Source organism: Somniosus microcephalus, chromosome 7, assembly GCF_052327205.1.
Source record: "Somniosus microcephalus isolate GS21.2 chromosome 7, FLI_Smic_1.0, whole genome shotgun sequence".
Lineage (NCBI taxonomy): Eukaryota > Metazoa > Chordata > Chondrichthyes > Squaliformes > Somniosidae > Somniosus > Somniosus microcephalus.
Window position 1 is genome coordinate 200,773,589 of NC_140993.1, and position 13,792 is coordinate 200,787,380.

Below are 13,792 nucleotides of genomic sequence, written 5' to 3' on the forward strand. Positions count from 1 at the left end.
TCCAACATTATATTCCATCTGCCAAATTTCTGCCCACTCACTTAGCCTGTCTATGTCCTTTTGCAGGTTTTTTTTATGTCCTCCTCACTTACTGCTTTCCCTCCCATCTTTGTATCGTCAGCAAACTTGGATACGTTGCACTCGGTCCCTTCCTCCAAATCGTCAATATAGATTGTAAAGAGTTGGGGTCCCAGCACTGACCCCTGCAGAACACCACTAGTCACTGATTGCCAACCCGAGAATGAACCATTTATCCCAACTCTCTGTTTTCTGTTAGATAGCCAATCTTCCACCCATGCCAGTATATTACCCCCAATCCCGTGATTTTTTAATCTTGTGCAATAATCTTTTGTGTGGCACCTTGTCAAATGCCTTTTGGAAGTCCAAATACACCACATCCACTGGTTCCCCTTTATCCACCCTGTTTGTTACGTCCTCAAAGGATTCAAGCAAATTTGTCAAACATGACTTCCCCTTCGTAAAACCATGCTGACTCTGTCCGATTAAATTATGCTTATCCAAATGTCCTGTTACTGCTTCCTTAATAATGGACTCCAACATTTTACCAGCCACAGATGTTAGGCTAACTGGTCTATAGTTTCCAGCCTTTTGTCTACCTCCCTTTTTAAATAAGGGCGTTACATTAGCAGTTTTCCAATCTGCTCGGACCTTTCCTGAATCCAGGGAGTTTTGGCAAGTGAGTGGTAAAAGCCAAGTGACAGGATGTAGTGAAAGGTTTGAGAAGAAAAGTTAGAGAATTTGGTGGTAGTGAATGGTGAGCACAGAAGAGGGTGGTGGGAGAAGGTTCGAGTAAAAAAGAATTAGGGCCCTACACAATCTTTTGCTTATAAACACACGCAAATCACAATCACAGGTTCAGATTTCTGTCTTGTGATTAGCTGATAAAATCATGTGGGATAATTAAATAAAACATAGTAAACTTCTCCATTGTCAAAGGTTTGTAATGTTTTGTGTTGGGGAGGGGAAGATGTAGAACATCACACCATATTAAAATTCTTATGGATCCACACATCAAGATCATACCTTGCGTATAATCCACAACTGCTTCCAAAGCTGCAATGCGAACGTCAACAAAGTGTCCATATTCTGCATATGATTTGAAGAGTGACGGATCACTCGGAATATGGCCATTCTTCTGTAGCACCCGAATAGCTTTCAGGCAGCTGCAAATTAAACAAGATGGGTAGTGTATTTTTTAAAACGTGAAGCCTTTGTGCTCTTGGTGGTTCAACACTGGACTGAATGAAAAACTGTTATTGTGTATCTAGAGCCACTTAGCACTCAAATGGACTTGCTTGAGCCAGGCAAATTTGTCCTATTCCCAATCATGGTTAAACAAGACTTTCCATCTCAGGGCAAGGGAGGGACTGCTACTGTCTGGCTCACACTGCTTAAAATATCTTGTCAGCTGGACTGACACCAGTGATCACGTCACCATCCTCTCAGCTAGTAACAAATGGTCAGCAAAGATGAGAGAGATTCTTTTTAAAAGAAATGTAATGAAATACAATACAGGTACCAGGATCAAGCCCAATTAAATGGGTTCTAGCTATACTAACTGGTTAAAGCAACAGAAAAATCTATGGCAGCAGTTTCTATGACTATTGTAAAAATGCTGTTATTACCTTTATTGCTATATTTAATTACTATTCATATATTGTTTTCAATAAAAGACTATAGGTCAATTTCCCACATTGCTGAGCGGCATGTTGTTAAAAGCGAATGAAAAGTGGGAATGCGTAGGTCAATAGAAACCAACATCCCCTCCAATGCAATATAGAAGTAGTCAACAGACCAATCATGATCATCCTGTCTTGGTTCACATTTTATTAAATGTCCTCAGCTCCAAATCACATAATTTGAGACCAGCTTCTATTTATTAAGGATACAACTTGTATAGTCTGACTACATTATTTCCCTTTAGACACCTTCAGTTCGTGCATTATTTTTGAAGCGGCAACAACAATTGCCTTTATAATGTGCCTTTATGTAGAAAATGTCCCAATGCACTTAGTGAGGAGGGGGAAAACAGGAAAAAAATTGGATAAGCAATGAATGGATATCGAGGCACGGTTTGGTTGAATTAGGAGAGGTTACCGAAAGCTTGTTCAGAAAGGTGGGTTTTCAGAAGCTTTATAAAACTGGAAAGCAATGGAGGTAGAGAAGGAGTCCCAGAGAGTGGGGGCAAGATGATTGAAGGTACTGCTGCCAATGGTGGGATGATGGGGGTGGGGCAGAAGAAAGAATGAACAAAAGGCCAGAATCGGAGTTGCAGGGAGGGGCGAGAGTTGTAGGGCTGAACAGATTGCAGAGATAGTGTGGATGAGGCTATAAACAGATCTGAAGACAAGACAAGGATTTTAAATACAATGTGTTGACAGATGGGTGCCAACGCAGCTCAGTGAGGTAGGCGAAATGAACTTACGCAGGGTCAAGGATGGAAGGCCAACAACAAGGACACTGGAGAAAAATAAGTCTTGAGATGATAAAAGCATGGATACACGATGGGACTGAAGTAGGGTGGAGGTGAACAATGTTGAAGACGTCAAAGTGGTGTTAGCGGCCTATAGGATGTGGAGTTTGAAATTTATCTCTGGGTCAAACAGAATGCGAAGGTTTTGTACTGTTTGGTTCAGCCCAAAAGAGTGGCCAGGAATGGGGATGGAGGCAATGGCAAAGTGGTGGAGCTTATGGTAGGGCCAAAAACTGGCCTGGAATTTGCGGTCCAGATGGCTGCGAACTGGTAGCATTTGCTGTTATTCCGTCTTTGAAACTGACCGCAACTTCGGGATTTGGCGCATGCGTAAATCCTGAAGTTGCAGTCTGTCATTCACAGCTCCGATACAGGCTGCATTGTGCCTCCACAACTCCCGGCAATCAGTGTAATCACTGAAATCAGGGAAACTGACAAAAACGTCAGCTCTTCCACAGTAAGTACACAGTTAAATTTACCAGTAAAAGTTAGACCAAAAGGGATTTGGTGTAACTGGGGTTTTAACAGCATATTGACTGCTAAACAAAGATTATGGGCCTGAAAAACTACTTTGAATTTTGAGCAGTGTGAAATTTATCCATTTTAGTAAAAAATTTAATTTTTAAGAAACTTTCATAAGAACATAAGAAATAGGAGCAGGAATAGGCCACTTGGCCCCTCGAGCCTGCTTCGCTATTCAATAAGATCATCGCTGATCTAGGGCTCAAAGCCATTTCCCAGCCCGCTCCCCATAACCCTTCGCTCCCTTATCTTGCAAAAATGTGTCTATCTCCACTTTAAATGTATTTAATGACCCAGCTTCCACAGCTCTCCGGGGCAGAGAATTCCACAAATTTATGACCCTGAGAGAAGAAGTTCCTCCTCATCTCAGTTCTCAAAGGGCGACCCTTTATTCTGAGACTGTGCCCCCGAGTTCTAGATTTCCCCATGAGGGGAAACATCCCCTCATGCAGGGCATTCTGAAGGGGGACGGCAAACAGTCAGAGGTCGTGGTTCACATTGGTACCAATGACATAGGTAGAAAGAGGGATGAGGTCCTGCAACAAGAATTTAGGGAGCTAGGTAGCAGATTAAAAAGCAGGACCTCATAATCTCTGAATTACTCCCGGTGCCACGTGCTAGTGAGTATAGGAATAGGAGGATAGAGCAGATGAATGCGTGGCTAAAGAGTTGGTGCAGGAGGGAGGGCTTTAATTTCCTGGATCACTGGGTTGCTTCTGGGGAAGGTGGGACCTGTACAAGTCGGACGGGTTGCACCTGAACCGGAATGGGACGAACATCCTTACGGGGAGGTTTGCTAGTAATGTTGAGGGGGGTTTAAACTAACTTGGCAGGGGGATGGAATACGGAGTGGAGCTATAGTAGGGAGTGATGCACAGCCAAATATAGAGGAAAAAACAAGTCAGCCTGGAAGGCAGAGCAAATATGTAACGGCACAAGGGAGTATGGCAAGGCTGGATGGCATTTATTTGAATGCAAGGAGTCTTGCGAGTAAGGCAGATGAATTGAAGGTGTTGATGAACACATGGGAGTATGATATTGTTGCTATCAGAGAGACATGGTTGAGGGAGGGGCAGGACTGGCAGCTCAATATTCCGGGGTATAGAATCTTCAGGCGAGACAGAGGGGGGTGTAAAAGGAGGGGGTGTTGCAATATTAATTAAGGAGTCAATTACTGCTGTAAGGAGGGATGATATCTTAGCAGGTTCCTCTAATGAGGCCATATGGGTAGAACTTAAAAACAAAAAGGGGGCAAGCACTTTGCTGCGAGTGTACGATAGGCTCCAAACAGTCAGGGGGAGATAGAGGAACAGATATGTAGGCAAATCTCAGAGAAGTGTAGAAATAATAGGGTAATAATAGTGGGGGATTTCAACTTCCCCAATATTAACTGGATAGTCAGAGTGTGAAAGGCTTAGAGGGTGCGGAATTCTTAAAGTGCATCCAGAAGAGCTTTTTGAGCCAGCATATAGAAAGTCCTACAAGAGAGGGGGCGGTACTGGACCTAATTCTAGGGAATGTAGCTGGGCAAGTGGTAGAAGTGTCAGTAGGAGAACAATTAGGTGACAGTGACCATAATTCGGAGAGATTTAAGGTGGTCATGGAAAAGGACAAAGATGGACCGGAAATAAAGGTTCTAAATTGGGGGAAGGCCAATTTTAATATGAAAAAGCAGGATCTGGCCAAAGTGGACTGGGATCAGCTACTTGTAGGAAAATCCACATCAGAGCAGTGGGAGTCTTTCAGAAAGGAAATAGAGAGAATACAACGCCAACATATTCCCGTAAAGGTCAAGGGCGGGACCAACAAGCCCAGGGAACCCTGGATGTCAAGGGATATACAAGAATGGATTAGGAAAAAAAGGGAGGCTTTTGGTAGATACAAAGGACTAAAAACAGTGGAAGCCCTAGAGAAGTATAGGAAGTGCAGGGGGTTACTTAAAAAAAGAAATTAGGAGAGCAAAGAGGGGGCATGAAAAAACACTGGCAAGCAAAATAAAGAAAAATCCCAAGGTGTTTTATAAGTATACAGTAATGGCAAGAGGATAACCAGGGAAAGAGTAGGGTCCATTAGGGACAATCTGTGTGTAGAGCCAGAAGATGTAGATGAGGTTTTAAATGAATATTTTGCATCTGTGTTCACTATGGAGAAGGACGATGTAGGCATAGAAATCTGGCAGGGGGATTGTGATATACTTGAACAAATTAGTATTGAGAGGGAGGAGGTTCTCGCGGTTTTAGCAGGCTTAAAAGTGGATAAATCCCCAGGCCCAGACGACATGTATCCCAGGCTGCTGTGAGGGAAGGGAGGAGATTGCAGGGGCTCTGACACAAATTTTCAGATCCCCTCTGGCCACAGGGGAGGTGCCAGAGGACTGGAGGACAGCTAACGTAATACCATTATTCAAGAAGGATAGTAGGGATCAACCAGGGAATTACAAGCCAGTGAGCCTAACATCAGTGGTAGGGAAATTATTGGAAAAAATTCTGAGGGACAGAATTAGTCTCCACTTGGAGAGGCAAGGATTAATCAAGGATAGTCAGCATGGCTTTGTCAGGGGGAGATCATGTCTAACCAATTTGATTGAATTTTTCGAGGGGGTGACCAGGTGTGTGGATGAGGGTAGTGCAGTTGATGTGGTCTACATGGACTTCAGTAAGGCTTTTGACAAAGTCCCGCATGGGAGACTGGTCAAGAAGGTAAGAGCCCATGGGATCCAGGGCAATTTGGCACATTGGATCCAAAATTGCCTCAGTGGCAGAAGGCAGAGGGTGATGGTCGAAGGATGTTTTTGTGACGGAAGCCTGTGTCCAGTGGTGTACCGCAGGGATCGGTGCTGGGTCCTTTGCTGTTTGTAGCGTACATTAATGATTTAGATATGAATGTAGGAGGTATGATCAGTAAGTTCGCAGATGACACGAAAATTGGTGGAGTGGTAAATAACGAGGAGGGAAGCCTCAAGCTACAGGACGATATAGATGGGGTTGGTCAGATGGGCAGAGCAGTGGCAAATGGAATTTAACCCTGAAAAGTGTGAGGTGATGCAGTTTGGGAGGACTAACAAGGCAAGGGAATACACAATGAATGGTAGGACCCTTGGAAGGACAGAGGAACAGAAGGATCTTGGTGTGCATGTACATAGATCCCTGAAGGCAGCAGGACAGGTAGATAAGGTGGTTAAAAAGGCATATGGGATACTCGGCTAATGAAGGCAAGAGCAGGGAGGTTATGATGGAGCTGTACAAAACGCTAGTTAGGCCACAGCTGGAATACTGTGTGCAGTTCTGGTCGCCACACTATAGGAAGGATGTGATTGCATTGGAGAGGATGCAGAGGAGATTCACCAGGATGTTAGCTGGGCTGGAGCGCTTCAGCTATGAAGAGAGACTGGACAGGCTGGGGTTGTTTTCCTTAGAGCAGAGAAGGCTGAGGGGGGACCTGATTGAGGTGTACAAAATTATGAGGGGCATAGATAGGGTAGATAGAAAGGAACTTTTCCCCTTAGTAGAGGGGTCAATAGCCAGGGGGCATAGTTTCAAGGTAAGGGGCAGGAGGTTTAGAGGGGATTTGAGGAAAAACTTTTTCACCCAGAGGGTGGTTGGAATCTGGAACTCACTGCCTGAAAGGGTGGTAGAGGCAGGAACCCTCACAACATTCAAGAAGCATTTGGATGAGCACTTGACATGCCATAGCATACAAGGCTACGGACCAAGTGCTGGAAAATGGGATTAGAATAGACAGGGCTTGATGGCCGGCATGGACACGATGGGCCGAAGGGCCTCTTTCTGTGCTGTATAACTCTATGACTCTGTCCTCTGCATCTACCCTGTCGAGCCCCCTCAATATCGTGTATGTTTCGATAAGATCACCTCTCATTCTTCTAAATTCCAATGAGTATAGGCCCAGCCTGCTCAACCTTTCCTCATAAGTCAAACCCCTCATCTCTGGAATTAACCTAGTGAATCATCTCTGAACTGCCTCCAATGCAAGTATATCCTTCCTTAAATAAGGAGACCAAAACTGTATGCAGTACTCAAGGTGTGGTCTCACCAATACCATGTACAGTTGTAGCAGGACATCCCTGCTTTTATACTCCAACCCCCTTGAAATAAAGGCCAACATTCCATTTGCCTTTTTGATTACTTGCTGTACCTGCACGCTAACCTTTTGGGTTTCATGCACAAGGACCCCCAGGTCCCTCTGAACTGTAGCATTTTGTAATCTCTCTCCATTTAAATAATAGTTTGCTTTATTTTTCCTGCCAAAGTGGATAACCTCGCACTTTCCCACATTATACTCCATCTGCAAAATGTTTGCCCACTCACCTAACCCGTCTATATCGCTTTGCAGATTCTTTGAGTCCTCTGCACAATTTGCTTCGCACCCATCTTTGTATCATCCGCAAACTTGGCTATATTACCCTCGATCCCTTCATCCAAGTCATTAATGTAGATTGTAAATAGTTGTGGCCCCAGCACCGATCCTTGAGGCGCCCCACTAGTTACCGTTTGCCAACCAGAAAATGACCCATTTATCCCGACTCTCTGCTTTCTGTTAGTTAGCCAATTCTCTATCCATGCTAATATATTATCCCCAAATCCGTGAGCCCTTATCTTATGCAGTAACCTTTTATGTGGCACCTTATCGAATGCCTTCTGGAAATCCAAATACACCACATCCACTGGCTCACCCTTGTCCACCCTGCTTGTTACATCCTCAAAGAACTCCAGCAAATTTGTTAAACATGATTTCCCTTTCCTAAAACCATGCTGACTCTGTTTGACTGCGTTATGTTTTTCTAAATGCCCTGCTACTGCTTCCTTAATGAAGGACTCCAGCATTTTCCCAATGACAGATGTTAGGCTAACTGGTCTTTCGTTTCCTGCTTTCTGTCTCCCTCCTTTCTTAAATAGGGGTGTTACATTCGTGGTTTTCCAATCTGCTGGGACCTCTCCAGAATCCAGGGAATTTTGGTAGATTGCAACCAATGCCTCCACTATCTCTGCAGCCACTTCTTTTAAGACCTTGGGACGCAGGCCATCTGGTCCAGGGGACTTGTCATCTTTTAGTCCCATTATTTTACCGAGTACTATTTCCTTAGTGATAGTGATTGTCTTTAGTTCCCCACTCCCTGTGGCCCCTTGATTATCCATTATTGGGATGTTGTTAGTGTCTTCTACAGTGAAGACAGATGCAAAATATTTGTTCAGAGTCTCTGCCATTTCCCCATTCCCATCCTCTAAGGGACCAACGTTTACTTTAGCTACCCTCTTCCTTTTTATATACCTGTAGAAGCTCTTACTACCTGTTTTAATGTTTCTTGCCAGCTTACTCTCATAATACATCATCTCTCTGTTATTTTTTTAGTAACCCATGCTGGTTTAAAAAATGTTCCCAATCCTCTGGTCTCCCACCAATCTTGGCAACATTGTACGCCTTCGTTTTCAATTTGATACCATCCTTTACTTCCTTAGTTCGCCACGGATGGTGCTCCCTTCTCTTAAAATCTTTTTCTCACTGGAATATATTTTTGTTGCGAGTTATGAAATATCTCCTTAAATGTCCGCCACTGCATTTCAACTTTCTTACCCTTTAATTTATTTTTCCAGTCCACTTTAGCCAGTTCTGCCCTCATGCCATTATAATTGCCTTTGTTTAAGATCAGGACACTGGTTTGGGATACAAATTTCTCACCCTCCAACTGAATTTGAAATTCAACCATGCTATGATCACTCTTTCCTAGAGGATCCTTTACTATGAGATCATTTATTAATTCTGTCTCATTACATCGTAGCAGATCCAAGATAGCCTGCTCCCTGGTTGGTTCCATTACATACTGTTCTAGGAAAACATCCCGGCTGCACTCTATGAACTCCTCCTCCAGGCTACCATGGCCAATTTGATTTGTCCAATCAATATGGAGATTAAAATCACCCATGATTATTACCCTACCTTTTTTTTTAAACAGGCCTCCGTTATTTGTTGATTTATACTCTGTCCAACAGCATTGCTACTGTTCAGGGGCCTGTAGACTACACCCACCAGGGACTTTTTCCCCTTATTATTTTTATCTCCACCCAAACCAATTCTACATCTTGATCTTCTGAGCCAATACCACTTCTCACCACTGCACTGATCCCATCTTTTACCAACAAAGCCACCCCACCTCCCTTTCCTTTCTTTCTATCCTTCCGAATTATCATATACCCTGGAATATTCAGTTCCCAGCCCTGGTCGCCTTGCAACCACGTCTCTGTAATGGTGATCAGGTCATACCCATTTGTATCTATTTGTGCCGTCAACTCATTTATCTTGTTATGAATGCTGTGTGCATTGAGATATAGAGCTTTTAATTTTGTCTTTTTACCATTTTTCCTTGTTTTGGCCTTTTTTTCTGTTACTCTTATTTTTAAATATTCTGTCCCTTCCCGTCACACTCTGGTTATTATTTCCCCCATCTCTAGCCTGCTCTATTGCTTTTTCATTTCTCATTGACTTTTTATTTTCCCGCTCATCTGGATCCTCCTCCACCCGCCCCCACCACCACCACTATTTAGTTTAAAGCCCTCTCTACAGCCCTAGTTATTCGATTTGCCAGGTCTCTAGCCCCAGCATGGTTCAAGTGAAGCCCATCCAAACAGAACAGCTCCCTCTTATCCCAGTACTGGTGCCAGTGCCCCACAAAGCGAAACCCATTTCTACCACACCAGTCTCTGAGCCACTCGTTCATTTCTCTGATCTTATTTACCCTGTGCAAATTCGCTCGTGGCTCAGGTAGTAATCCAGAGATTACTAACTTTGTGGTTCTGCTTTTTAATTTAACCCCTAGCTGCTCATACTCCCTCAGCAGAACCTCTTTCTTTGTCCTACCTATGTCATTGGTACCTACGTGGACCATGACAACTGGATCTTCCCCCTCCCACTCCAAGTTCCTCTCCAGCCCAGAGGAGATGTCCTTAACCTGGCACCGGGCAGGCAACAGTCTTCAGGACTCACACTCTCAGCTGCAGAGAACAGTATCTATCCCCCTCACTATACTGTCCCCAATCACTGCAACATTTCTTATTGCTCCCCCCACTGAATGGCTCCCTGTACCACGGTGCTGTGGTCAGTTTGCTCATCCTCCCTGCAGTTCCTGGCCTCGTCCACACAGGGAGCAAGAATCTCGTACCTGTTGGACAAGGCCAAGGGCTGAGGCTCCTCCACCACTACCTCCTGGATCCCAATACCTGCCTCGCTTGTAGTCACACCCTCCTGTCCCTGACCATGGGCCAAATTGGAAGTAATTATTCTAGTGGGTGTGACTGCCTCCTGGAACATAGTGTCCAGGTAATGCTCCCCCTCCCTAATGTGTCGCAGTGTCTGAAGCTCGGACTCCAGCTCATCAGCTCTGAGCCGAAGTTCCTCGAGCAGCCAACATTTGCTGCAGATGTGGTCGCCCTGGACCTCAATGGCCTCCACGAGCTCCCACATGCAACAACACCACATTGCCTGGTCCCCCATCTCAATTAATTAATTAGTTTTAAAATTTGGAACACTTATATCTTTTAATCTACACCAAGGCAGTTAAATTTAGACGCTCAAGTTTGGAAAAGAAGCGAGAAATACTCACCAACCACTTACCTGCTTTCTGGTGACGTCACACTTCGATTACTTGTTACTTTAATAAAAATGGTTTTTAAAAAGTTTTTTCATCTTTATTTCAGGTTTGCCTTTTCCCTATGCGAGAGCCCCAGTCTTTGTTTTGCTCTCTCTAACATTTTTAAGAAGTTAGAATTTGAAGAACTTACCCACTTCCTTGCTCGCTGTCTGAGAATTGTGCATTTTGATTGGCTGCTTAGACAGCTTATTGACGTCACAGCAGCTTGCACAAAGGGAACCCCACTAAACTCTGTTGATTTGAATTGAAGGTCGGAAAACCCGAACTTCGACAGAGATCGCGAGATCTTTGTGCGAAATTTACTTTGGGGCCAGCGGCAATGCACAAATTCCAGGCCAATTGCTCGCGTCAGCTGTGGCTCAGTGGGTAGCACACTCGCCTCGGAGTCAGAAGGTTGTGGGTTTAAGTCCCACTCCAGGTACTTGAGCACATAAATCTAGGCTGACTCTCCAGTGCAGCGCTGAGGGAGTGCTGCACTGTCGGAGGTGCCGTCTTCTGGATTAAACCGAGGCCCTGTCTGCTCTCTCAGGTGGACGTAAAAGATCCCATGGCACTATTTCAAAGAAGAGCTGGGGAGTTATCCCCAGTGTCCTGGCCAATATTTATCCCTCAACCAACATCAGTAAAACAGGTTATCTGGTCATTATCACATTGCTGTTTGTAGGACCTTGCTGTGCGCAAATTGGCTGCCACATTTCCTACATTACACAGTGACTACACTTGGCTGTAAAGCACTTTGAGACGTCCGGTGGTTGTGAAAGGCGCTATATAAATGCAAGTCTTTCTTTCTTTCGATGTCTCATTGGAGTAAATTTTGACGTATCTATGACTTGATGGCTGACAGCCAGTCAGACAACACAGGTGATCATAGAAACATAGACATAGAAACATAGAAGATAGGAGCAGGAGTAGGCCATTTGGCCCTTCGAGCCTGCTCCACCATTCAATGAGATCATGGCTGATCATCCAAACCCTAGCACCCGGTCCCCTACACCGACAGCCATCCCACCCAAGCCCTATCCCCGTAACCCCATAACCCCACATATTTAATCCCCCCTAACACTAAGGGCCAATTTTTATCATGGCCAATCAACCTAACCCGCACATCTTTGGACTGTGGGAGGAAACCGGAGCACCCGGAGGAAACCCACGCAAACACGGGGAGAATGTGCAAACTCCACACAGTCACCCGAGGCCGGATTTGAACCCGGGTCCCTGGCGCTGTGAGGCAACAGTGCTAACCACTATGCCACCGTGCTGCCCGTTGGCATTGATGGAAGTGGTAGAGAGCTACGGATGGGTGTCATCAGCACATGTATGGAACCTGAGTTTGAGAAGTACATAGATAAGGGAAAAGAGGGCCGAAAATAGATTCTTGAGGAACTCTGGAGGTGACTGTGCAGCTATAAGGCGAAGCCACTGCTGGAGATGCACTGGCTGCATTCAGACAGGCCAGAGTGAAACCATAGTCTCTCAGAGCTGGACGATGGGGAGAGGCGCTGGCAGAGAAATGAGTGGTTGCAGAGGTCAAGGAGGATAGGAAGGGCTAACTGATCATGGACACAGTCACAGAAGATGGAATTCTTGACTTTGGTCAGAATAGTCTGGATGCTGTGAGCAACACAGAAGCTGGACTGAAGGGATTCGAACAGGGAATTTTGGAAGAGGAGGGCACAAAACTTGTGCACTCACATTACGGAGTCTCGTCCACCGGGAAAGCACGTCATGTAAACGTGCTCACATAGCCCACAATATTATCTTCATTAAATTTGGGTTGAAAATTACTGGTTGTGAGCGCAAACTCTCAATGTATACTTCTGGTGGGTGAAGTTCAATACTGGGAATGCACAATTGGAAAATTTACCCTCTACTAGTGTCCATAATATGGAGTAAATTAGTGAACATTTAGAAAGATATGAGCTAATCAGGGACATCAGCATGAATCTGTATAGAGCAAGTTCAACTTAACTAATTTAGTTGAATTTTGTTGAGGATAACTGTGTATAGATAAAGAGATATTGGCCCAAAATTTGTGGGCGGATGCCGTCGACCTGCAAAAAAAATCTATGAATTTAGCTGGTGGTCCGGGAGGTACAGAGACTTGCACTCCTGGGCAGAGGCCTACGTATCCCAGGAGCGCATGTGGTTCGCAAGCATGTGGGATCACGTGGGCCAGCCCAACCAATAAAAGAAGAGAATTCCCATTCATACTTATGGGAGTTCCATACATACGGAATCCCCATAAGTGTGAATGGGGATCACTTAAAAAATTACACCAAACACATGAAATAAATAAAAATAATTACATATATAAAATTAATTAAAATGGAATTTAATTAAATATTTTAAACAACAATTTTATTTTTTGAAAAAAGTATTTATATGTTTTAACGGGGCTAAAAATAAACTTACCTTATTGGACAGGGTTTTTAATGTATAAATGAGTGATAACATTTTATTTTTCTATTTTTAAAAAATTCTGCTTTTACCAGGCGTAAGAATTTTACGGGCATTCAGCAGGCAGAAGTTGGGCAAATAGCGCAATTCTCCACCTGCGGAGGCCCTTTTCCCAGGGATGCGGATGATCTATCAAGAAGATTCTTGACAGATCGCAAGTTCCGCTTGAGGATAGTCTCAGGATTAGCAGACATCGCGGAGGCGGAGCAGTGAGGCGAGGCCCAGTCGAGGCAGCCGGGAGCAGCAGCGGGTGTTGAGTCGGAGCAGCGAGGCGAGGCAGCCGAAACAGGCTCCACAGCAACATTCCAAAGGGAGGTCAGAATTCAAAAGTGACATCACAGCCAAGCTGGTAGGTGATTGGCTGGTTCGTAAGTACTTTTCCTTCCCTTTTAAAGCTTTATAAGTTGGTAAGTTCAATTAAGTAGAGGTGTGATATTCATCATCTAGAATCAGGGCAGAGGGTATTTAAAAATAATAATAAATTAAATTAATGACATAGAATGGCAGAGCAGGTGATGTGTTACTGCTGCAATATGTGGGAGCTGGTGGACACCATTGATGTTCACGGTGATCACATTTGCAGTAAGTGTTGGCTGCTCGAGGAACTCCGGCTCCGTGTTGATGAGCTGGAGTCCGAGCTTCAAACACAGCGACACATC

General features: G+C 44.5%; 1 protein-coding gene across 4 annotated transcripts in view; it reads right to left on the bottom strand.

Moving 5' to 3' along the window:
- Nucleotides 1-13,792, bottom strand: part of taf2 (TAF2 RNA polymerase II, TATA box binding protein (TBP)-associated factor) — a 170,745-nt gene that overhangs the window by 70,406 nt on the left and 86,547 nt on the right. For all 4 annotated transcript variants that reach the window (XM_085993331.1, XM_085993333.1, XM_085993332.1 and 1 more), the window contains one exon: nucleotides 1,045-1,184. In XM_085993331.1, the coding sequence (XP_085849457.1) occupies nucleotides 1,045-1,184 (140 nt within the window). The remainder of the gene's footprint in view (nucleotides 1-1,044; nucleotides 1,185-13,792) is intronic.